Genomic DNA, 26,924 nt, shown 5'->3' with positions numbered 1-26,924 from the left:
ATGTTTGGCCACAAGGTGGCGATCTTAGAAGAAGACAGTATGACCAAAAAACGATGTTTTAGACCAGAAATGTTTACTTTAAAAAATATTTCCTCACAAGAATGTGTAAAGTTAAAACCTTTGAGTTTATAAAGATGTTAATTTAGTCAGCAATGTATGTTTAGGCCGACCGAACATTAGCATTAGCCAATCCATGTTGAGGGTTGACAAGTTACAGTAAATCTAAGAACGCAAACACTGGAGCTCTGGTGTTAAAGGGTTAAACAACCACTTTGAACAGTTTGAAAATAGATCAAAAGATGAATGGAGTGCAGGACTTTAGGTGCATCAGGACAACAAAATTATGTTTTCATATTTGTGCTCTCCCTCCTCCTCTTCCCGAGCTTCCAGCTGAAACAGAAAGGTTGTTAGAATAAAGAGTCATCAAGGGAGGAGAGGAGAAAAGGATGCAGCCTCATTGAAATGCCTGTAACATTCTTCTATTCCTCTCTTCCCTCCTCTGGGACCTCACGCCTTTTTCTCCTCCTTCTCCTTCCCCATCTTTTCGGGCACTCCCTTTCTCCCTCTCTTCCTTTGTTAATCAGTTAAACTCCCTCTTCAAACAACCCCTCTAATTACTCCTCTGCTCTCTGTAAACGACAGGGCTGTCTCCTGCTTCTCCCCTCCTCCCTCCATCCCTTATTCTCCCAGCTCCCTCCATCCATGGCAGGGGTTGACCTCTGTCAGCTGCTTCCCCCACAGACGTGTCTGCCAGTGTGTGTTGTGGGTCTGTATGTGACTGATTCTTGCATGTTATTAATACAAGTGCTGCTTTTTTAATATATAGAATTTGTTATCAGGAAGTCCTCACCATTAGTTTGTGTTCACCTGTTTTTCTTGGGACACATTTTCTCGCTGCATTTTGGGGGTCCAGTGTTATTTTTTCCACACTACCTCCTGCACTTGTCTTCATTTTCCAGATATTTCCCCTCCTTTCTTTATCTTTTCTTGCCTTTCTTCGGCTATGCGGATGGCTTCCCCACTTCTGTCCTTTCAGTGTCTGCACCTATACTCTCACACCCCCCAGCCAGCCTCACCACTCTCCCACTAATCTACCGCACATCTCTCTCTTTTAAATTAACATGCAACATGAAAAAAAAAAACTGAAGACAGCGGGGGAAAAATTAAATGCATTTAATAAATGGCTGACTTCAAATCGCCCGGCTTTTCAGACTCTCCCTATTCACAGTCCAATGAAAGGGGAGAAATCATTCACCAGGAGAGACAAAGCCGAATGAAAATATAATTCTGCATTGTGAGACGCTTTTGTCCTGGCCCGTCAAATTGCTAATGGCAAGGCTTTTGTTTTGTGGCGGGGCTCTAAGGCTGGCGGTGTCGTATGGCGGTCGCAACGCGTGCCCCATAATCACCACGCTTTGTGATATTAGATTATAGGGGCAATTAATGGCTTCAAACCTTAACTACTCAACATTCAGCTTGCTGCACATTCACCCACACGCCCGCATACGGTACAGTATGCTTTATCTGCATTCGCACAATGGCACGCACGTGTTTTTCTGCCGTCAGAACGTCAGCCAACAAACAGAAAAGGTGCAATAACTCCAGTAATTATAACGGCTGTGACTTTAAGACGTCGATGTGGTGTGTATAAAATAAAATGTGCGAGTTGTCGAGGAGGAAGAAAAGGATGCACATGAGCAATTAATTACAGCTTTTAATTTAGCAGTTTAGACTGACAAGACCCAGTGGTGGGGGCAAGCTGGCATGGCGCCAAATGGCACCCATCATCACCCCGTCTTCTTCTCACTCTTTACCCGTTCTTTTAACAACCTTTCCTCTCACGCACCGGTCGGACTCCATATTTTTGTCATCTGAGCAAAATATGATAGCGGATATGAGTATTTATGATATTAAATCAGCTTTTTTACAAACTCAATTTACCAGTGACAGCTCAACTCTTTTCATTTTCTGCGAGCGGCCTTCATGTGGGGAGTCTTGGGCTGCTGTGCACGAAGCCACAAAGCCACACCGATCAAGCAGAAAGGCCATCCTGCACGTCACTGTGAGACCCTCCGATGGTCATCCCAAACTTTTACGAAATAGGATCATTTTAAATCATGTAGGTGAATAAACAAACTTTAAGTGCATAAAAAGCTCCGAAAAGTACAGTTTTGACCTCGTCCCCTGATGCTAACCCCACTTATTAATGAAGTTCCTGTTGCTGCAATCAATGCAGAAGTGCTTTGTCAGTGTGTGGTTTCTGACCAAAGCGACAGTTTCAAATTCATGTCAAAGTTTCAGTGTTTGTAATTAGATTAGCATCTCCGTGACTCTTTTGTGTACAACGCACAGACATTAGGAGTGCTTGCACAACACATCCGCAAACTCGCCCCCTCCTTTTTTTCACTTTCCCTTCCTTTAGCTCCACGCAGCTTTATCTCATGAGATGTTAATCTCATCAGATTTCCACTTTGTTGTTTCTTTCCTCTCTGCCGGCCTGACTGTTTGCAGACTGAATTGGAGGCGGTTGTAATCATGTGTTTATAAACGCTGATAAGATTTTATATTTCACCGGGAGATTATACATCTTCCTTTTTATCTGTGGCTGCTTCGTACAGAAATTGACGGTTTTTTAATAGTGCAGGAAAACATCAACAAAATGAGTGTTTTAGGTCTTAATCTGATGTTGGTGACAGATTGTAGGCAGAAAAACGGAAAAATGAGAGGTAACACGGCTTTACTTTCTACTCTTAATCTCCCTGTAGATTGTTTGTTTTGAGCGTTCAGTTGCAGGCACAGTCATGCTCTCGCTGCAAACTTTTACCCGCTGGCAGACTGAGCTATCTTCATTTTACATGCAAATGTCCAGGTGTCTGTGAGGTATTTCAAATGTTTTTTTCTGCTTGTGTTCTGCCTTCAGGTGCCGGTGTCAATGGCCATGATGAGTCCGCAGATGATCACTCCTCAGCAGATGCAGCAGATTCTGTCTCCCCCTCAGCTACAGGCCCTGTTGCAACAGCAGCAAGCTCTGATGCTCCAGCAGGTAAAACACTCTTTCTCCCTATTTTTGTCAAATGATGATATATTGAAATTAAAACTAGGGCTGGGTCTCGCCAATTATTTTCAGAATCAACTTGATGTTTTTTCCAATTCTTTCATTCCATTTAAGAAAATTTTGAGGTTTACACGGTTTAAACATTTAGACACATTTGTTATTAAAAATCTACAGTATATATGTTTTGAATATTTTCATATTAATCTGATGCAATTTACTTAATGTACAATTTATTAGTGAAATTATAATGACATTGGATTCTCAAACGGAAAAGTTCCAACAGTTGTTCTGCTTCACCTGGAGGGCGTTTTAGTTTGGCCACTAGGTGGCGATCACACAATAGCATTAAACATTATTCCAGAAGAAGGAGAAAGTAGGAGCAAAATAGGTATTTTAGACCATAAACAGTTAATTTAAAGGGTAACCAAGCAGTAAGTTTTAAGTTAAAAAGTTTTGATAAATTAAAATAAATGTGTTTAATTCTTGAAAATGTAGTCAAAATCCATCTGTGTACTGCCCCCTACAGGATAAAACAAGGTATTACAGTTGAATGTTGTGATTGGTCAAACCATTTAAGTCCCAAGTCATTTTCTGCAGCTCCAGTAACGATAAGAGTCCTGTACCCCTTTCCCTGACTGGATTTTCACATTTCGGCTGTGGGTGGAGTCAGCCTCCAACTTCCCTGTTTGGTTACCCTTTAAAAAACATGTCCTTAAAAGAGTTTGGAAAATTCCTGCCCGTGAGTTTATAAAGATGTTCATTTCGTCAGCAATGTATGTTTAGGTTGACCTAGTGTTAGCATTTGCCGTCTTATGGGAAATGCTATTATACGTTAGCATCAAGCTAGCGAACTTTAGCTTTATGTCTTAGATCAATCTCGACTTTTATGGATAATATTGATCTATTAAACTTAAATCGATTCAGATAGATTTTATCAACCCAACTCTAGTCAAAACCACTCCCAAAAAAGTCAAAATCAGCACATTTTTGGCTTTCATTTCTCTGTAAAACGCCTGTAAGCAGGTGGGTGCACCTCCACCAGAGCAAATACTTCCCAGCAGCGGCCAGTGAATCATAAAGTACCTGAGTATGTGTTGATGCCAGCCCTTGATCGAGAGGTTGTCATGTCAACACAAACTAATAAACATTCCTCATCTATAATACATTTGTCAAGTACTTAGGTACACCTACCCATCAGCTCCTACTTACACAAGAAAAGCACACATGGTGCCTTGTAAAGCTCGTGAATGTGGCTGTTAACAGTGTGGGGATAGAGGAGTAATTGCATAGTAGGGGAAGGCTAGAAACCCCATGCACACACACTCCAGCATACTGTAGATTTAATAAGACGCGGTAGCTGTAGGCAAGTATAAATTGCAGCGGAAAGATGTGACAACATGTATCATAATGGAAATGTGAAATGTGCTGGCTTTCTCAAGCAGACATGCAGATGGCTAAGAACCTCTTCACCGGCTCTTTTTTTTATTTTTTTACAATAACGAGGAAAAAAGAGGAGGCGAAAGCAAAGGGTTTGATAATGCACTCTCACTCACTGCTCCGCTAATAAAACCACTAAGTTTAACATTGCTCTCCCACTTAATTAACCACAGTATGGACTACACACTCAGTATAGATCTGCAAATCTGGCACTTTTACTCTCACTCACACACACACACGACGGTACATTCATATATACAAAACCATCAACCAACATATCCCTCACTGGAGCATTAAATTTCATTGCCTCATGGTAATAGTGCATTGTGAAAGAGTGTGTTAAGAAGTTTTACGGCCCCCTTGCTGCAAAGCAGTTGTGTGTTTGTCCCGCCACTAATTTGTGGATTTGCAGATGCGTTTTGTGTGTTAACCTTTAAGTTTCCTATAACCTTTACTTATGCTGGCGCTAATCTGCCTTTCTTTCTGGGTGTGTTCACGAAAGTCAAGGTCATGGTAATGGGCTAGAGAGGTGAGTGCTTCACTTACACATACACTTAATGCTCAGAGCCACTGAATCAAATCATTAAAAAGACCTTAATTATCACTTAATTATTCCCCCAGTTCACCACTCTCTAGTCTGGGGTAGGTGTGTGTGTGTTGTGAGTGGCGGTGCATGTGTGCGCCTGCATATGCATTTGTCTGTGTGATTATGAGGCGATCAGGGCTAGTGACGCAGAAAACAGAGATTAACTCCGCCTAAGGAGGGATAAAAGGCAAAAAAGATGGAAAAGAAAGACGGAGCAAGGAGGTCTTGTCTTTAAACTAAATTAAAAGCAAGAGGGAACGGTGTTGGATGAAAGCTGCGAATTATGCAAAAAGGAAGCATTGACCGTGATAAGACGAGTGCAGGAAAATGCGAAACGCAGGCGTGCTGCGTTCTGCAGAGACGATGGGCAGTGGTGTGCAGTGTCGGGTCAGGCGGATGAGGGACCGAAGCAACTGCCGCCGTGAAGTCATTCCCCGCCGAAAAGCCTCTTTGAACATTTGATGCACCATGAAACAAAGACAAACTGCAGACAGACACATGTACACGCTGTTCTCAGGAGGATCACCCCCCACCACCACTCAAACAAATGCACACACTGCCTCGCACAAACTGACACTCACTGTTCTCCGAGTTGCTCCACTCTCCTTTCAGCAAGATTAAAATCTTAATGGAGCTTCCTGGTTAAATTAATGATTACAAAGTCAAACAAACAGACAAGCTCAGGCCAGTCAAAGGACTCTGTGTGTGTGTTTATGTAAGTTTATGCAAAATCCTGGCGAGGTTGTGTTTTCATAAAGTTTAATATTGTTGCATCCGTGTTTTAACGGACAGTAGAAATCTTTTCATGAAGAAGTTGACTGATGAGTTCCAAAGAGTCAAATAAAATTCCCTTTTCCTTATCAGTTGGGATGTTAAAACAGCACATTTGAGGGTTGTTGTTTCACAAGAGACAGCAGGTCACTGAAGTTACACACCGGACATGTAAATGTGCTGAACGCGCGTTATTGAACAAACCTTTAGCCTATAGTGTTGCTACCATTCATACTGTCGCCAATCATAAATAAGCTTCTTCCACTGAAGGTAGGGAAGAATATGTCAATAGAACGTTTGAGGTGGGGCCTCGAACATGCTCTTACAGAGGCATCTGATTGGTCAGTTTATAACTTGAATAACTAAAGAAAAAAGAATTAAACAAAAATCAGTTTTAGAAAGAAGATGTTAAAAAAGAGGTATCAGAGTTGAATAATTATTCTGACAAATAAAATTATTGAGAAATAACTGCCTATTTCTCAAAAAAAAGGAATTTTGACTTTCTTGGAACCAGCTGGTACTTCCTGTTTGGAACACGAGAGAGGAGGGGTTGATATGTCCAGCGATTATACAGTCAATGGTTACTACCCAATACTAGCGCATGTACTCACAGTTGGAGGGGGCTTTGTGTAAAATATCAAAGCGGTGCAAATCTCATAAATCTAGCTCCAGACTTTTTCTTTCACAGCTCTATTCCGATACCCAAAAGATTTGGAGTCATATAATTTCGTCCAGGTACAAACCACAATTATTAATTTCTATTTCATGATCACTTCTCAAAGAATTAAAAAGAACATTCATCACTACCAAATCTGAGTCCAGTTTGTCTGGTTTAGCCCTCATTGGTGTCACGTTTTGCACAAAGAGCCTGAAAACAGACTTAAAAACGTACGCAGTGACGCATGAACGTGAGAGTTTTTAATATTAAATCCCCAAACGTGAATTTATGTGGATTTACGTTGGGGCTGTCAACACTAACGTACGTGAATAATTAAATAATTAATGTTTTTTGTGAGTTTCCCTTTTTTAAATTACTTGTTAAACATAAAAACAGAATTTCGACATTATTTTCAATTAAATGGAAAATAGTTTATTAAAAATAAAAACTCTTGAAATGAAATAAAAGTGAAGAAGTGAATGCAAAACAGTCTAAAAACCAAAAGAAACAAGTATTTATAATGAACTATGAACTATTTGCAGATACAGAAAAGTTTAAAACAAGAGTGAAATATCAATATCTACGGGTCAGTATCGATCCGATACCGACTTGAGATCGATACCGTCGATATTTTGAACCGATCTGCCCAGCACTAGTGAGCTTTAATTTCTGACAATCCACACTTTGTCGGGCACTATCCCTCTAATAACATGGTTATTTACAAAAAAATAATTACTCAACTGATTATTAGTACTTATTCTTGTTATTTTATTTATTTTTTTGTTTTAGATCTTTTTTTTTTACAAAGGAGAACTATTTTATAAGACAACGCATTGCTGAGCTGGCAGCGACCTCGACTGCAGCGGCAAAGGAAAGTGATATTTATGCTGATCATCACCATAGAGAGAGAGTTCGCCTCTTACTGCTTGTTTTTGTCCAAATGATGAAAGAAAAGTTTGTTTTAAAGAAGCCTGCGCAGTGATGTAGAACATTTGAGCCATGTAACCCGAACTTCTTTTTAGGTGCATCAGCCAATCAGAATCGAGTAAATGGACCATTTAAAGTGCAAAAACACAAGATTTGTTTCTTACGGCTGTGCGTCAGCGTCTTTGTTTTCCTTTGAGTAATACTGCAAACTTTAGAGTTCTGATTTATTTACTGTGGATGTGTTTTTGTGCTCACAAATTACACTTGAGTTAAAACTTCATAAATGTAAGCATTTCGGAACCTAAAAATGAAGAAAACATTTTTATTCTGGCCTGTTTTAGTTTAAATTCTGCCTATTGTCATATAAAATGTACCTAGTAAAACACTGTGGTTAATTGTGATCAATAAGTAATTAATCTGATTATTTTTTTTTTATTTGATCGACATTACTAGACTTTTCATTGAAAGTGTCCGCTTAAAATCATGTTGCCGAGGCCGCTGTGAATGCAGCATATTTGACCGAGCAAAGCTCTGAGTTTCTCACATTTAAGTGTTCAGTCTTGAAGTCTCACTACATGTCATTTTGTTTGCTCATCATCGAGTCTGCAGATTTACAGTAGATGTTTCTGCCACACGGAGCTTAAACTCCATGAATAATCCAAATGGACGTAGAGATGCACAACCTTATACGCAGCTCCTCACTGCAGCCGCCACATGTGGTACCTCAGCGGCCTTTTTCAGCCCTGTTTGCTTGTTGCGTGTGGTTTGTCGATAAGCCACACGCGGCCACAACAACAAACTGCGGCTTTGACTTAGAATCGAAAGCAGATGCATTATTCGAGAGTCCTGCTCAGCATCACACGTTGTCGGACTACAGTGAACGACGTGACTCAGTCGCCTCAAATTTCTCTCCCCTTTCTTTTTACCCTGCCCCCCTCCACCCCTCCACCCCTCTCTGTGTCCATCTCTAGTTACAGGAGTATTACAAGAAGCAGCAGGAGCAGTTACATCTTCAGCTTCTGACTCAGCAGCAGCAGCAGCAACAGCAGCAGCAGCAGCAACAGGCTGGGAAGCAAGCAGCAAAAGAGGTGAATTTAACCTGGAACACATTCACTCAGCTCAAGTACTCTCCGACGCACATAAGTACTCTTAAACTGAGTTGTGCATTAACATGAAAGAAACTTAAAGAAAAAAAATATCCCACAGGTTATTGAATGTATAAAACATCACACACACACTACTGCTCTCAAATTAAAGATGGGCTTTTGGTTTTGTTTCACCAGCTCGTCAAGTCAAGAATCTTTAGACGTAGAATCCTCTGAAAAGTCTTTTGTGTGCTCCTTCTGACGTAAAGAAGGTACTTTAAACGGTTTATATCACACCAAACAATCCACCTCACACAAATTAGCAAAAAAAGATACATTGTACTTTAATGCTATAATTTATGCACTTTTTTTGGATAGACGTGAACATTTTCACACTTTTAAACTCTCAAAATTCAAATCTTTGTAGAAAAATAAGTCCAGTTTTTTCAGGAACACTTTAGATGAGATGCAGCAAAACACTCAATATAATTGTTAACAAAAATATTTAATACATTTTTTTAAGCTTTTAAACAGTTTATTAATGACTTTTGTAGACAATGGCTTCATTTTTGGATGTTAATGAATCCTAATAACTTTTTTAATACACTTTTTTCGACTCATTGTGCTAATAAAGGTCTTATGGACACCCTATAAACACAATAGTAATATTTGTTAATGTGTTATTAATGTTTGTTAAGGAATCCTATTATCAAATGTTACACACAAATCTGCTCACAGTTGAAGATTTCTGCACATTTGGAGAACTCCACATATCTGTGGAGGTCATGACTGACAGCCAATCAGAACACAGTTTGCATGCAAAACTGCACTAAAAAAATCAGTGAAATTACAAAAGGTGAACAAAATTCAGTGGAAAAAGTCTGATGATTATTGTGAGCTTTCTTATGAATCCAGAATTATGTGCACTTGCAGAGCAAAGATCTTAATTAAAAAAGACCTCATGAGACTCCTAATAAACATGTGAGAAGACTCTAGTTTTGTCCTTCATCCTTGTCTTCCAGTGGGCAGAGCCCCCACTCCCCCATGCACAAGCTCCTCACTGACAGCGGTCAACCAACTCGACCGTGACCAAAGCAAACCAGTTGTGGTTGACTTGCATGTTGAGAGGGTGTCTGAATCGCTTTTCCCTCTCTCCCTGCGCTCTGCCACTGTCCCAGTTTTCAGGTTGCTTGTCCTGTAACAATGAGACAAGTGGTCATACAGCTACACATACATGCCGACAGAAGAGGGAGAGGCTTGATGTGTGACGGTTCAGTGCACAAACACACACACCTGAGGGAATTTGCCTCCCTATGGAGCTGCGCACGAGCGCTGTGACTAAAACCCTCTCCAGTAGGCAATGCTTTTCAGTTGCTGTGAGGCGTCAATCACAAGCAAAACACCTTTGAACTCATTTCTGTCATCTCTCCTCCCCAAGGAGGCCTTCAGCAGTGAGATATTGAAACAAATGCTGTTCTGCATTGAAAGGCTTGTACGCTTTGTGAGTCTTCAGACAACTTCAATGCTGTAGCCTTGGAGAAGATGGACAAAACTTACAGAACATGTTTGGATATTTTGTGCATCAGTAGTTGTGACTTTTTGCCCCTTCTCTCATGGCTGCAAATTCTTCTTGCTTTCATGGCTGTGCTGAAGTGACACTTTAGAAAGAAAAAAAGTGTTTTAAGGCAGCGTTTTGTGAACGCTTGGGACTGGTCAGGAGTCAGCTTAATGAAGTGACTCTGACCATTACAACAAAATGTGTGTGTGTCTTCAGTTGTTCATCTGCAGTGCCTCCATGCATCCTCTGTGTTTGTGTGTGCGAGCGTGTCTGTGTGACTGGCAGGCTCAGACAGTGTGTGATGTGCTCATAAATCACATTGACAGCCTGTTACTGCGCTAGCTTTGGCCACTCAGCCACAGCTAATGTAAACAGAACACAGGCGCACATACGCACAATGTGTGTGTTTTAAAGAACTGCAGCCGTATCTCAGGAGGGAACGAGAGACAGGAACGAAACAAAATGGACTGACAAGTCTGAAGAGAAGGGACAGGGGGCCTGAGAAAGAAAAGAGGGGATGAAATAGTTCATGGAGGGCATTCTGATCTTGATAAACCCCTTAATGAAAAAGTCAGCTGTATCAGCATTATGAGTTTGTGCCCGCAGCGCATCTCGTGGAACCTTTAGCGGTAAATGTGACCCATTTGTGCTCGACTTCCACCTCGTTCACCCCATTTATACTGAAAACCATAAAGAAAAAATCACATTTTTTGAGTTTAAACTTGAAATATAGAACAGCCAAACTCATGAAAGGGCTCCTATAGAAAAATACATTGTATTATAGAAGTTTAGCAAATTACAATAAAACATTAATTTGTCCTTTTTAATTTTAATTATATGAAACATAATCAGTTTAGTCTTTTGATAACTTTTTCAATCCTCAAAATACAGTTTTTATTTTTTTTAAGGTACAACAATCAGCTGGTTATGTGAATAAATTGCATTTTTTATGTTTTTTGGTTTTAATGGAGCAACATAATGCTCAGTCAGCATCTTTTTTGGTCACTTGGCATTATTGTTTTTACCCATCAGTGGGTTTTGATAAGTGCTGTGTTGGGACAGTCCCTGCACACAATGAAAACACAAATGTAGCAGCAGTTTTTTTTTTTTTTTTGTATGAAAACTTTAATTGTTTTTGCATCAACATTCATGTTTGAGAGCAAAGGAAAACAATCCAGGTAGCTTAAAGTGTTCTATTTTTTAGATGTTAACCTTTATTATTGTAATGCTGTTCATTTATTTCTACTTTAGTTTTTAAACTATGTCCATTTTCTGGTAATGATTCCTTGAAAAAGAGACAAACGTAATTTTGTAAAGTTACTTTTCTTAGCACTGTGTCTTTGAATTAAGAAAAAGCTAATAGCAGATCAGAAAAACTAATAACAGTCATCTTTGACATGCCACTCGGTAGCAAAAGTTTTCTAATTTATTGTCTAAGCAAAATAATTTTTGTGCTGAAGTAGTGTCCCCTGCCACAAACCCACATCAGCACACTGCCACCGCATCTTTGTCTCCAGACACAGTCTGAAAGGAAGTGACCTATTTTTTCCTTCCTGTGAGTTCTTCATCTCCTCCTAAAAAGTTCCAGTTTACACATTCCTCCTTCCCAACAGTTATCTGTCATAAAAATAAAGTAAATTTGTCTGTAGGGCAGGAGTCTGCAACCTGCAGCTCCGGAGACACATGTGGCTCTTTTATTAAAGGAAAAAAAAACGTTTATAAATGTTAAAAAGTAACTTTACAGTAGAAGTGAGAAAGTTGTGAAGGGGAAAAAAGTAAACTAACTCAAACTTTAACTCATTAAGAAAAACAGTTTGTATTGCAAGTATGTATTACAAGTCGAACCACAACATTTTGACACATTTTTGTGCATTCTGTCCTGTACTACAAATAATGAATGGACGTCAATAAACTCAACCAGTATTAAGGTAAATAAGCACATTTTCTTTTTTTTTTTAAGTTAAGGAATTAGCTCAGGTTTCATTTTGTGTTTTTATATTTACATTTCTGGCAAAGATGCACCAAAAACAGTGAAAATAACTAATTTAATCACTTCTGACATTACACTATTACTTTTACTGCATTGAGATGAACATAAGTGACAGGGTGTCTTTTATTTTGAAAGAAGCTTCTGTCAAAAGTAAAAAAACAAAAAAAACAAAGGCTATTTTCTTTTAATGTTTGTGTTTTATTCATGCAGAGTGAACAACGGTTCATTTATTTTTATCATAATAGTAACAATAGAATAAATACAAATCAGTGTCTTATTATTTTAAAGCATGAAGGAAGACTTTGTGGCTCTTACTGGGTTGTAGTTGGTGAGAAATCGACCTGAACGGCTCATTCAGAGATGAACAGTACAAACTCCTGCTCTGGGGCTGCGTCTGAATTTCCACACCAATCCCTAACTACTAAAAACTATATTTTGAGGGACTTTCTAGTTTTTTTGCAAAGACTTCTGGGAAATTTCTAGTGCACTCGATCTTGTAATTGTTGAATCAGACAGCACTACAAAATGGCGAATGCACTATATAGTGAATAGTGAAGGAATTCGGACATAGTCTGGAGTTGTCCGGAAAGCAAATATGTGGATATGTACTCTTCATTCCTTCTTTAAGGCATCTTTTAGTCGTCTTTTCCCTCTGATTTATTCAATAATGTGATACTTTTTGTTCACGAGTCACATGATCCATTAAAGGCCTACCTGATCCATGTTTATGTTTTTCATGAATTTTGGATAAGTACTTTAACACTGGAAATACATAATTGATAAATACACATTTTAATTAAGATAAACAAGTAGTTACTTTTATTTTACTAAACAGAAGCTAAATGTTTTTGTGTTGTTTGGAAATTATTTGGAGACTCTGCTTTGAGTTGGGAACAATGAACAACAAAAAAGTGTCCAGTTTGCTGCAGCTGATTAAAAAAAATACAGTATTAACTAACATTTTCGACCCTTTTCTGTCTCCCTCACTCTTCCTGCCGAACAGCAGTTAGGCAGTAAGCAGCTGGCCTTCCAGCAGCAGCTGATCCAGATGCAGCAGCTCCAGCAGCAGCACATTCTCAACCTCCAGAGACAAGGCCTGGTTCCTCTGCAGCCCACCGCTGCCATGCAGTCCCTGCAGCAAGGTACGTGCACGCTCAGAAAACAGAGATTAGACCTTTGTGATCCCGAAAAACAGCGAGTGCACACACAAACACAGACGTAGGCCTGCGCCCTGTGCTGCCTGTGAAGCCTGTTAAGTTAATTAGCCTATAAAAGATAAAAGGAAACGTCATTGGTGGATTTGTGGAAAGTACTCATTTGGATAATAGCTAAAATATGCCACTAAGCCCCCTGCTTAGAGATGTGTGGGTGTGCATGCGTGTGTGCATGCATGCATGTTTGTATTTGAGATTAGCCAGACACAAGAACATCATCATTTTTGCTATTGTTGTGGTCACTTTTTTTTCCGTCTTTCACAGTCCCTTAAATTTGTCAGCAGAGTTTTAGCTCAATAAATGTTGACTTTTCTAGCCTAGCGACCGAGTGTGCGCACATGTGTGTGTAGCGCTGCCTGTGCTTTTGCACAGCATTGTTTTACATACACACATGCATGTTATCTCACTGGCAGAGAATGCCTTAGGGGCTCTAAAGTGCCCATAACATTGCTAAAGCGCTGACTGAGTTGACCAAACAGACCTGTTTCCTTCCCTCTGTCTTTCATCTCTAATCTCTGCTTTTTTTCCCTCTCTTGCACTCTCACACAAACACAAGTGACATCTAAACTCAGACAAATTGATGAAAGTTTACAACTTCTACACTATAAAAAAACATATGCTCACAGGCTTTTTTTTTTTTTTAGAAAAATTACATTTTTTGACACAGTAGGTGCAGTTGTTTCAGGAGGATGTGAGTTTCTTACAAACATTTAGCCCTGGCGTCTCCTCCTCTCTCGTTCGCTCCCTCTGTATCAGACTGGAATTTCCCTGCAGTGTGAAAGAGCTGGTCCATTGTGATGGCTCAGCCAGGCGTGAGTCGGAGCATTCCTCTGACCAGCCATGCCATACAAACACACAAACACGGGTGCATAAACACTTGCACCTACCAACACACTTGCACACACTAGTGCTCCACCTCAAAGGGCTGCTGTGTTCAGGGTGAAGCGGCTGGTTGTGACACCAGGGGTTTCGTCTTTTAATATTGTGACTGAACAACAATGGATTGATTGTTCAATTAAAACAAAAGATTATATTTTCACTTCTGTATTTTGGCAAACCCTTCCCAGTAGATTTATTTGTTTGCATTTATCATTTATAAATGTATAGAAAGTGTCAGGAGCATCATCTTGTTAAGTCGGTTTTCTACTAAATGATAAATCAACTTTTCTCTATGAAGCCTATTTACTTACAGCTAAATGGGCCCATGTGGTTTGAGCTTTTTAATATAACAATCTTACATTACGTTAGCACAATAGTAACCTCTGTTTAGTTGGTTTTCATGGATAACGAACGCATGTGTGCACTCAGAAAAATCCACGCACACCCAACTTCATTCTTCCAAAGTGAGAACTTTTGTTTTGGCGGGACCGTTGAAGAATGCAGGCAAAGCAGACATAATATTTGGATTGCTGCGAGGTCTTTGCTAGTGTGTGTTCAGATGTGTACTGTGTGGCGTTTTGTGTGTGCATGCTAAGATACTTTGGGGTAGGCTGTCTCTCTTACTCCGAAATTTGACCAGCAAAAACAAATCTGAGACCAGAAGAAGCTTAAAGTCCACAGTGGTTCCTTTCACAGATGAAGTCCATGCTAGCTGGCTCTGTCCCTCTGCAGCCATTGTGGATTGGTGCTAGACACATATTTTATTGAGAACGATTTTGATTTGAAGAGTTGTGGGGACAGCCATTGCTGTTTCTTTGAGAGTGATGGGGTTTGGGATCCTGAGGGACTTTCCAAAGGAGAATAACAGGTGCACTGCAAAAACAAGATCCTTAGAAATAAGTCAAAAATTGGCAGATTGTCTTTAAATAAGCAAAAAGAATCTGCCTGTGGGGTAAGAAAATTGTCTTACCAAGAATTCTTATTTTAAGTAAGATTATTTTGATAAGACTTTCTTAGAAATAGGATTTTTCATGTAAGACAGAAAATGAGACGTTTTTCTTGAAACAATTTTTTTTTACTTTCTTAAAATCCAGTTTTTTGCAGTACAATATGTACAAATGTTGTAAATATTTCACTTGTTTCTTTGTCCAAGTTTAAAGAGTAACACAACAGTACAGCTGGATGGTGACTCCTCTCAGCCCGGATCTGAAAAGTGCAAAATAAAATAGGGGCAGGACCATTGATATAAATAGAGATGGACAAATCAAGACTGTTACTTGAGTTCCAATGTAATGAAGTCAATTCAGTCGCCATTTTTCTGCGGTATACAGAGATTTCACTGTTTTGGGACCAAACGAAATTAGCAAGCAGACAGACAGACAAAGTGAAGACAGTTTATTATTTATTTTTTATTATTTGCTTCATTGATCTGCATGGAAAAACAACATTATTGACCAGTTTTAAGTCAACACAGTGTGTTTTTCTGCAGCGATGTGCCCGTCAGACCTCCAGCAACTGTGGAAAGAAGTTTCGGGGGTTCCAAGCGGCGAGGAGGCCCTAAAACAGGCCGAAGGCCTGGATCTGAGCACCAATAGCTCCAACTCTACCTCAGCCTTCCCCAAAGCTGCCAATGCTCATATTTCCCTGCACAATCTGCCCAACGGACAGAGCCACACCCCAAAGAGAGACAGGTATGATGACTTAATAAGAAGAAAAAGAGGATTCAACTTTCAGTAACATTTTTTTTTACAGTGTAGTCTCTCCCATTCAAATCTTCCTCTGTCATTCCCACTTAAAAGCTTTTCGCCGTTCTTTTCCAAACCCAAAAATGGTTTAAATAAACGTCACATAAATACAAGGTGTAAACGTCCCACAGCTTATTTAATAGCAGGTGTGCTGGGGTCAGTACATTCTGTCAGTGTGTTGTCACACCACACTTTGACATGCCGGTATGGTGTGGAAGGGAGGGGAGGAAGAGAGGACTGTTTATTTTGGAAATGAAGCGTCCAAAGAGGACTTCAAAAATACAGCGGACACGGCCGGGTGTGCTTGTGCCGTGGCTCTGTTGGCGGCTCATGGGCCTTTTCTCCATCTTTAAGAGCAAGACTGTTTGAGTGGATATCCTCCTTCACCAAGGCAGACAGCCCCGATGACCATGTCCCCCTTTACTCCAAAAGCAGCCAGCCTCCCAGCAGCCAGTGAGTAGCATAAACATCCACACACACATCCATATACACACTCTGGATCCCTTCACAACTGAATTGCTGTTTGCACCCGGAGCGCCGTCGCTTTGACCCCTCTTTGGATTAAGGTGTTGATTGAAAGAAGCTGCCAGTCAAAAAAAAGATGTCACTCACTTCCAACGGCTGGTGCTCTGAAGGAGGTGGCTTCTCGGATCACAAAGGGGGCAGCATTTACTGTGTTAGTCTACTAAACTAATGCATGACTTATGTGGAGGAGAGTGCGGTTGCCAGCAGTTTGTCATGTCTGCTGTCTGAGCTGCTTCTGAGTTGACTCAACCACAATGAGCACACGCACATGCAGGCCAAGCGGTCCAGCCTGCACATCTGATCAGGAAGAGGCAGAAGGAGACGGAGAGACATGTTTCCATCTGCAACACAAATGGTTTCTGTTAGGAAACCTTCTGATGTCGATTTGGGAGAATCCCCCTCTCGGTCCACAAACACACACATACACATACAGCAAGCACACACACACACGGTCGTGTAAATACATGTGGAGACAGCAGTCATCGGCAAAGTTCCAGGTCTGAACCGCATCTGCTACTGGACCTGCCACACACGCATGCAGAGTTATTGAACCCCGGGTCCAAACCAAACCTAGCCGAGCTTTTCATCGTCTCACTCACATAGAAACACACACACGCACAAGCGCTTGCAAATTGGAAGAGATACGTACACAAAACCACACACACAGGCTCACCACAAAAGAACAACCAGCACATGACGGCAACCGCCACCAATCAGTCATGGCTGGTTGGTTCTGTGCCCATTCTCTGTCAACTCCTGAAACAGTAGAACACACACCGCAACTAACACACAAACATCAAAAACCAGGAGCACAAAGGCAGGTCGTGCACTTTTAGACTTTGATTCTAAAATTGTTGGACCAACTTCCTCGTGTGGCTGGCTTCTGTAACCCACCCTGCTTTGCTCTATTCTTCTTTCTCGGCTCTTGGCTTCGAAAACGGCACAAACTAATCACTGCAAAGCACGCCCAGATGACTCCACTGATGCTGCTGCTGGCGTACTTCTATACTCGCATTATGTTTAGAATTGTTGTATGAATACTTTGCTGCTCCCTGTAAGCACACATTCTGAGAATGGTACATAATTACTGCTTGTGTGTCTGTCCACAGTCATGAAGAACATACCGGCTCTCATCCCCTCTACGGCCACGGAGAGTGTAAATGGCCTGGTTGTGAAGCACTGTGTGAGGACATGGGGCAGTTCATCAAGTGAGTTAACCACCAAAATGAGCTCACGATTTCCTCAAGACAATTTCTGTTTATAAGATCTCTACCCCGTTTAAAGGGTAACACAACAGGGAAGTTGTGTCAGTCCAGATTTTAAAAATAAAAAGGAGGCGGGGATAGGGGAGGCGGGCTGAGCAGGGGAGGTGTGGTCTGGATCTGTGATTGACAGTGACAGTGAGGTTAGCTTGAGGTAGCAAAGGGTATTTTTATTACTGTCTCAATAAAAATAATAATTAAAAAAAATGATCAGGTTCAGGAGGCCCGAGCAGGCTGCCTCCCCATACCACAGCGGCCATCCGTCTGCCGGCCACCCAGCTTCCCAAGGGCTGGTTTAGCAGAAGAAGAAGAAATTTATTTATGTAGCACTTTTCACAAGTAAAAACCACAAAGTGCTTTACAAGACATGATTAAAACGCAATATAAATGCAATAAAATAAGATAAAATAAGTAAAGCAAAATAATTAAAAATACAACAAATGTGAAAACAAGTAAAAGAGTTAAACAGAAAAAAAATAAACTAAAAATCCGTCTGAGTAAAAATGACTTAAGAACCTTTTTCACAGAACCAACAGATTTAGCCTTACAGAGGGTCAACTATAACCGCTCTCGGAGTCGCATGGAGAGCTTTAACTCTCAGTGTCCAGCGTTCAAAGGTGGGAGGGGCTTTTATTTTGGAGCTGCAGAGCATGATGACGTGAAAATTCTGAAACTTATACCAGTTGACCAATCACAAAATTCAACTTTACTACCTCGTTTCAACCTGTAGAGAGTACAAAGACGGTTTTAAACTATAATTTCAGGAATTGAACAAGTTTATTTAAAATGTTCAAAATTGTTACATTTTTTTTTAAGGATTTATTATCTTCACTGGTGTCCATGGCAAGCATACAATCCTGTCCCCCTTTGTCACGGGAGGAATCACACGTCAACATAAGGATGGGGTCGTCTGGACCCCATAAGAGTGCACAAGGGTCACATTTATAGAGGTCGACAGACAAAAAAAAAGTTTATTTAGTATTTGGTTACCCTTTGTTTTCAGTTAACCACAATCAAATTCAAAGGCAAACAAAATCTCAGCTGCACATTTGAAAAAGTCAACCATTTTTTTCTGTGGCACAAGCACAAACAGCAGCAGCACACCTCAGTGACACACATCGCCCAAACGCTCTGCATTTTCTGATTTCCTCATTTTCTGTTGCAATCTGTTGCATCACATCTGCTGTGAGGCTTGTGCATGTATACACACATGCATGTACAAACACATTGGTACACACATTGACTTGTCTTATGGGGAAATTCTTTGTTTCTTTTGTGTCTTACACAACCTTGAGTTAATGTGAGTCAATCAAGTCAGGCTTTTGATTTGTTTTTTTGTTTTTTCTCCCTTAAGCAACTGCCTTCTCCTGTTCTCACTCTGAACCTGCTTCCCTTCACTCCCCTCCTCCCTCTGCTCTGTGTTACGTGCCAGCTTAGAGTCATGGTGCGATGCTGAAGTAATATCTGGCCTTGACATTCTCCCAGCGCTGTCCCGCTCCGTGCGGTGGACTTCCCCACAGCCCCAGAGGCCTTTAGCGAAGACTTCATCAGCCCGCTAATGAAGCTCTAAACAAACTCACTCCCATTATCTATGTGGAGCTATTTGAACAGCGGTGATGTTAATAAGCCGGGGTGATGAAATGCATCTTCGCGTTCGGGGTGATGGTGATGGCATCGGACAGTCAGATCAAAGCTTGCAGGCAGGCTGGGAAAGTTTGGAGAGGAAAGCTGTTGTTTGGTGTCTCATTTCACGTAGCCCCGGGGCAGATAGAAGGGAAGGCAAGCGCTGGAGTGAAAGAGTGTGTGTAAAAAAGAAAGAGAAGGGGGGAAAAAAAGCTAGAGGCAGCGACAGATAATGCCGTCAGTCCAATGTTCCCTCCCAGCAAGCCTTAGTCATCTCCCCAGGAGGGGAAAAGGGTAAAGCAGAAGAACAGGAAAGGGAGACACTTCACTGTTTCAGGTCTTTCTTCTGTTCTCTTTTCTCTGCCCAGCTCCCCTCCCTCCCTTCCTCCTCCTCCTCCTCCTCCGTGTCCTCTGGTATAATACTCTAGCTGTGGTCACCGAAGCTGGGTGTAATGTGGGTTAAAGTCTTGTCTGCCAGCACTTAAAGGAGTAAACAGAGCCTCATTGTCGGGACCCGCTGAAAAAAAGAAAAACGCCGCTACCGTTTATGGCCCAGCAATAGAGGGAGAGGGAGCGGGCGCGGGGAGGGCAGATTTCGCTGGAATAAGTGTGAATCATAGGCATTTGGGGAGTTGCGGGGGCAGAAGAGTGGGAAGGGGTGAGTGGACAGAAGTGTAAGTGACGACGAGAGAGCCCAAGGGAGAAAGAGCTACAGACGGAGAGGGGGGCTGAGATCATGTTTTTGTTATTATTATCATACACTTGTGTTGAGCCATCTATCTGCCTAGATTAGCCATGCCATGACATCATTGTTTTTCTTTCATTTCTGGTCTTCGCCTCTACTGCCAAACTCTCGAGCACAGACACACAGATAAAGCTCTTCAAACAAACACCAACCTGTTTGTTCCCCAATAAGAAGGAAGGGCCGATATCGTTTTTCCATCCGATACCGATAACCGATAGACGATATTTGTCGATCCCAATATTTAACTGTCTATAATAACACCAAGTTCAGATTTGTGTCCTTATAAGACAGGTGTGAAAGTCAAGGCCTGGGGGCCAGATCCGGATTCTTATTTATGGCCCGGTGATATCTTGCGCTTATTTCTAGCTTGTATAATTTTGACAAAATATATTTATCACAGAGAGTAAAATATTGAAAGTAATTTAAGGTTTTAGTTGATTTGTTGTGGAATAATATTCCTGCCTGTTTTTTTCATAGTAATGTTAAAAAGTTAAATTTTTTAAAGTTTTAAAAAATTTAGTTTTAGTGTGTTCAATAAATGTTTATCCTTATCGGCCCGCGACTTAAGGTGTGTTTTGGATTTTGCCCCTGGTGTGATTGAGTTTGACACTCCTTATATAAGAAATCCACAACTTTTCTTTTACTCTACAATCACATTATGCTCGACGTTTTTAACATTCAGCAGGGGATCTTATTAGAAAACTTTGAAAATATATCTGACTGTTTGGCCCATCCCGAATTCTTACCTTCCCTCTTTCCCTCCATTTGAAGCTCTGCGCTAAAGCTAGCGGACTGGCAACTATTGATGACATCATCGAACAAAAGTCTGAAATATGAGACACTATTTTTCATAACTCTCTGTTTGGAGGGCTAAATGAAGGAGAGCGGAGAAGGGAAGAATTCAGATTTGGCCTTAGACATAACTGTAAATCATAAGCCGCTCATTGAACGGGATCTATTAGGAACAACATGTATCAAATATAAAACAGACATGAAAACAGAACAATTACTATGACTGTAAACATAAACTTCTATTAGCTTGTCAAAAATAAAATGTATGTCAATAAACTCAAATTATGCAAATATCGGTGCCAGTATCGATACCGGCACCGATAGATCGCACATCCCTACCAACAAGCAGCGCACAGAAAGACTCACAGCACACTATGGACGAGCGCTGGAGGTTACTCAGCCAGCAGCAACCTGCGAATAACCTTGGTGATGACAGAGGAGAGGCAGGGAGGGGCGCGCTGGGAAAGATCAGGAGGTCCCTGGTCCTCCCACGTTGGAAGGGAAACAAACAGCGCCACCTTCCCCACATACACACTAGTCCACGCAAACGCACATGCCAGACACACAGCAGTGTTAATAAGTGGAGTGAAGTTTAGCTAACGGGGTCTTAAGATAAGGCTTTGTGCGATAACACATGAGCTCATATCCAGGTGGTTGTCTTGGATCATGGCTCACTGAGCACCATTGAAGTATACACTCAAAACACAGCTGTTACCTCCTGCACTAGACTAAATGAACTCCCAAGATTAGGATTTATTTTCACAGCACTAAAACCATTCATAACCCAGCCTAAACAAAAAGCTCAACAGCTGATATTTGTTACTTCTGAAAATTCAGAAAAGTCTTGAATTAAATGGAATGGTAACTTATTTCCCAGAATGCACGGATCCTTTACAGTTTCCTGTCTCTTCTAGGCACTTGAACAACGAGCACGCCCTGGACGACCGCAGCACCGCTCAGTGCAGAGTCCAGATGCAGGTGGTTCAGCAACTGGAGATACAGGTGGGCTTCTCATTAAGACGCATTTCATTTTCCTTTTTACTCCCAAACAAAGTTGGAGAGCCCGTCAATGGCAGCGACTTGTCTGAGGCGGGCCAGAGTTTATGGAAGCAGCGGAGCTTGTAATTTAAGAGGAGCAGTCGGCAGGGAAACTGCCATCGCTGCTCCAATTATAAAGCTGCTTTGGTCACCAGCAAGAGAAATGAGAAAGATGTGGGGAGGCACAGGGTTAAAAAACTTCTTTTGAAACAGTTTGGACACAAGCTGATGAATTTAAATGGCTACTTTAGATCCAATTGAAGTGAAAAGAGTTTGATTTTGAGGACGGCTTTCAGTATGCGGCATTGGGGTTTTGTGTTTGGCAGCCGCGGTAAACATCATTTAGCTGAACCCCTGAAGCCCCCACCAGGGAACGCAAAGTGACAGAGAGGCAGCTGGTGTCACATCACATCAGGACAGCCGTCCTTCTCTCCTTGACATCTCCCTTCATCCCTGAGCGGTCCGCAGGAAGCCCACCGCTCTGCCCTGCCACATTTCGCCACACCGCAGCCAGGATGCCCGCCGTCTTTCTCATATTTGTCCTTTTTTTTCCATGTTTCTCCACAAACAGAAGTTAGCAAAGTCAGACCACTTACGGTCAAACTTTCCCCAGACATTAACCTCTGTGTGTCCTGCAGCTGGCGAAGGAGAGTGAGCGACTTCAGGCCATGATGACCCACCTGCACATGCGCCCCTCTGAGCCAAAGCCTTTTAACCAGCCGGTGAGTACACCAAAGGCCTCATCAACCTTTATTTTTTTCTTAATAAACCTGCCTTTAACTGAATCATTTCTTACAACTCTTAAGGTTCCATGTTCATCTGTTCCTCTTTAGCTTGATTTTTATGCCCCCTATTGACCAACAAGTGTTACTGTGTGTAGTAGAAACCAAAAGGCCTGCTTCTCATCTCTCGTCTACTTTTCCACTCTCCAGGTTTTTGTCTTGTTTTTCATTTGTCAAAGTCTTTCCATGGTACTTTTTAATTCCCAGAAAACTCTCCTTTCACAATGTGTTTTTTTTAATCTGACAGAGCCTTAAACTGGAACATTTAACGCCCAGAGTTACTAAGCAAATCTGTTTTCTCATCTTGTCTGAAGGAAAGAAATGTGTCTCAACACATTTTGAATAGATTGCTGACAAATGGAATTGAAATTTGATGCGTCTTTTGTGTATATGTGTGTGCACGTGTGTGTATCTACAGCGGTTATTGAGGTTGTCATTGGGAATGTAATGAATATTTCATTATTCAGACTGACTGGGAGACTTATTAAAATATGAAGATGTTGAAATTAATTGTCAATTAGAGGTAGAGTGTCTTAATTTGAGGATATAAACGAGTGCAGCCGAGTGGCAGTACGTGTGTGTGTGTGTGTGTGTGTGTACATTTGGGTCTTTTTTTGCGTTCTTGTGTTCCTGGGTGATGTGTAGATCGCAGGGGGATCAGCTGCTATTATCATCTAATGGGAAATCAGGAAGAGGCGTGTTCTGTCACCACTGGAGACGAGCCTCGGGGTTAGGGATTGGAGAACGAGGGCCAGAGGAGGAGCATCAGGAATAGAAACAAACCTTGGCCTCAATTAACAGCGATCGGCTGTTGCCGTGGCGATGAGGAAGGGTTGCAGCTTTAATGAAGTACCTGTTTAACAGCCCCGCCCCCTCCAGGCCCCCTTAAATGGTACTGGGGCGGGTCAGAGTAAAGATGAGGGGGGGTCTCACACATTTTACATATATCCAGACACATCTATAGGCACACACTCAGTGCTTTTAATTAGTCCTAAACTAGCAGCCCTTTAGCGCTTCTCCCGGAGAGACTGGGAGCACTGGTTCTGTGTGTGTGTGGTTTTGTGTGCGCGCACGGCTCTGCCTAATTGGGCCGAATTGGTCCTTGAAGACTTTGCCACCACAGAGTGCATGTGTGTTTCTATCCTACAAACATGCCGCCGTGTGGTTTTGTTTTTGTAAGCTGGGGGTTAATTGCAGCCAGTTCAGTGTGTGTAAATACACGTGCACGTTCCAAGTGAGCGCACGTGTGCAAAAGACAGGGTTCTATATTCATAATAAAAGCTGGCGTGCACTTCGAAGTGGTGAAACTCCATTGTAGATGTTTAAAGTGTGTTACATCACTTTCAAAATAAGTTTGGAAATAAACGACAGAGCCTCCATCTTTGTCACTGTTCAACATTTGTCCTATCTCTGTTTCCTCCCAGCTGAACCTGGCTTCCAGTGGCTCTCTTTTAAAGCGGGAAAGCGAGGCCTACCCCGAGGGTCTTCCCCACCCCCCCACCTCGGCTGCCACCCCAATCACCCCTCTGCGCCAGGGACCCTCTGTCATCAGCTCTTCCAGCCTGCACACACACTCCCACTCCCACACGCATCCCGTCGGGCCCATACGGAGGCGCAACTCGGACAAGTACTGCACCCCTATCGCCTCAGGTTCGCTTCTGGTTTACTTAAGCTATTCTCTTCAAGTCTGACTGATAGACACGAGCAGTTTTGCTCTGACTGAGCAAACTGATCTGATTATTTTTACAGGTTTAAAACATCGACTCACTTTCTGTCATTTTTTTTTCTGCAGAGCTTGCTCAAAACTGTGAGTTCTACAAGAACGCTGATGTCAGGCCCCCCTTTACCTACGCCTCCCTTATACGTCATGTGAGTCTCTGCAGCGACGCCACCCTTCCATCTAAACCTGAGGCTCTTTTATTTCTTCATTGTGGCTCTTTGGCTTTGAAGAAAACTTCAAACTTAACTGATTAATTCATTTACGTTTAGATTTTTTACATGTCAGATAGGCCTAACTGATATAAATATTGGTAAAAGGTTTAATCTACTGTCAGAGTGGTTTATAATCACTATATATCTTATTGCATTTACATGTATAGATTTTAAAATTATTTGGATTCTACACTAATGTTGTCATGTTTTCATTCACTACTAAAGTTATTTTTTTTAAAAGAAGAAAAAGAATGAAGGAAAAATCAGTACAAGAAAATCTCATGTTTCTTGCATTTTAATAGGATGTGTTTTATTTTGAAAGGAACTTGAATGAGCTATTGTCAAAATGAAAGAAGCTAAATTTGTTATATATAGAAAAACTTAGTTGTAGTGAACATTTCCTAGCTATATTTATAAATAAATGGCTAGATGGCCACAAAAACATTAATAAAGTGCATTTTTCTGACTTTGAAGTGAAACTTTACGGCTCTCGCTGAGATTCGGTCCATAAGAACCTGGACTAAATACCTCTTTGAGCGTTGCAGACCACTGATCTAAACCCTTCTGTCCTCTAACCTCTTGTTCACCTCCTTGTTCTCAGGCCATTCTGGAGTCGCCAGACAGACAGTTGACTCTTAACGAGATCTACAACTGGTTTACACGAAAGTTTGCCTACTTCAGGAGAAATACAGCCACATGGAAGGTAAATCAAGACTTTGTATCTCAGTAGGTCCAGAAAAGGAAGGTTATTTGTGCCAATTTGAAGTTTTGTAAAGGAGAGATGTGGGGATTAAAGATTAAAGAAATCATATGACTGGCACCTTTAAAGCTGGATTCCCAGTTTGGTTGTTATGAAGCCCTTAAGCAGAAGCCAGCTGATTCTTGTTAGGCCACACGTCTGCACCTTTTAATGTTCTGTCTGAAGTATTTCCCAAAATTGGCTTTACTTTACAAATAATGTAGTCACTTTAAAGGTCTATTTTAACACTAGAATCAAACCGTGTGTGCATAAATGTAAACAAACTTAGTTGATCTGACTTTTTCTTTACGTTATATGTGGCACTTTTGCTTTTTGTGAGTGTTTTTTTAGTGTGGAAGTCGTTGTATCAGATGATGCCCAGACGCAGAGCAAACACATCACATCTAAAATTGGGTCAAAGACCTATTTCCTTTGAAAACTCACATCAATTTGAACGTTTAAAAATGAGGACAGGAATATAAAGAACAAAAGCCCCTTTTTTTAAAGTGACATCCCTAATATGGGGGTTGAAGGTGATGATGATGGAAGAAAAGGGGCTGTGAGGGTTAGGGGACAGCTTTGCAGGAATATCTTTACCTCCTCATCTGAATTTTATGAATTTTAACTATTAATGTCTGGTGTCTGCTTCCTACGCCATTCATCTTGAGGAGCCTTAAATATAGCTGGGCGCAGAATTATGTATTTATATAACAGCTCAGAGAGTCAAATAGTGCCGCAGAGATGTATATCCTTTAATAATCAGCTATATTTCATGAGGAGAGCAACAGTGTCAGGGAGTGGAAGTCATTGATCAGAGATACAGCGAGGGCAGCGAGTGACAAAGAGGGAAAGAAAGGGATTATTGGGAAGGGGGAGTGTTTAAATAGAAACTATACCCCGATGGGTTCAAATTCATTTTATTTTCTGCTAATGTGGACAAATCTGAGGTGACAAAAGTCTAACTGAGGATCATTCATTATTTGAAACTAAAACTAGTTTTACTTTTCTGCTTTGATGACCTTAAAACTTTACTAAATAGTACTAAGACTTCAATAAAGTCTATTTTTGTTTAAACTTTTATTAAATAAGGGACAATGTTTTTCTATTTTAGTGTGATTTTTATTTTTATTACCAGATGCTATAACAAAGAAAAGGTTGTTTTATTGAGCTAGGTACCATACCATCAACTAATAGACACTTTTCTTTATTTTAGCAGCGAAATCGTTAAAAAAGAAGCTGGTTTTTAATATATATATTTAGACAAAAAACAAATTTAAAAACAAACTAGTGAAACCTAAAGAAACACCTTGATAAATACAAATTCTGCCCTGTAAAAAACATTTAAAAAATGTTTTGGTGTCCTCCGAGACAAAAGCTGGGAACCTCAAGAAATCGTTTTAATTAAAAGTAAAAAATTCTCCTAGCACTCCAGCCAGCAAAAATCTAATAGGAAGCTTCTAGAAAGCGGCCTGATTGTCTCTCCTCTAATTTCACCTGCAGTCGGTCTTAGAAAAAGCCCTGCAGGACACAGATGCCAACTGACGGCCGTGCATACATTTGTGGCATTAAGACAATAACTTT

The 26,924-nt window shown here is 41.0% G+C and overlaps 1 protein-coding gene across 3 annotated transcripts in view; it reads left to right on the top strand.

Moving 5' to 3' along the window:
- The window catches only part of foxp4 (forkhead box P4), a 98,002-nt gene that overhangs the window by 61,198 nt on the left and 9,880 nt on the right, over positions 1–26,924 (top strand). Inside the window, exons 4-14 of one of the 3 annotated variants that reach the window (XM_036211849.1) lie at positions 2,921–3,043; positions 8,412–8,522; positions 13,071–13,209; positions 15,650–15,851; positions 16,260–16,358; positions 17,540–17,638; positions 21,767–21,854; positions 22,529–22,612; positions 24,097–24,322; positions 24,465–24,541; positions 25,206–25,307. In XM_036211849.1, coding sequence (XP_036067742.1) covers positions 2,921–3,043; positions 8,412–8,522; positions 13,071–13,209; positions 15,650–15,851; positions 16,260–16,358; positions 17,540–17,638; positions 21,767–21,854; positions 22,529–22,612; positions 24,097–24,322; positions 24,465–24,541; positions 25,206–25,307 — 1,350 coding nt within the window. Of the gene's footprint in view, positions 1–2,920; positions 3,044–8,405; positions 8,523–13,070; positions 13,210–15,649; positions 15,852–16,259; positions 16,359–17,539; positions 17,639–21,766; positions 21,855–22,528; positions 22,613–24,096; positions 24,323–24,464; positions 24,542–25,205; positions 25,308–26,924 lie in introns of all 3 variants that reach the window. The other 2 variants (XM_024269869.2, XM_036211848.1) reach the window with 2 other exon arrangements.

The sequence above is a fragment of the Oryzias melastigma genome, linkage group LG5 (assembly GCF_002922805.2).
Source record: "Oryzias melastigma strain HK-1 linkage group LG5, ASM292280v2, whole genome shotgun sequence".
Lineage (NCBI taxonomy): Eukaryota > Metazoa > Chordata > Actinopteri > Beloniformes > Adrianichthyidae > Oryzias > Oryzias melastigma.
Note: the sequence above shows the minus strand (reverse complement) of the source record. Positions and strands in the feature narration are given on the sequence as shown.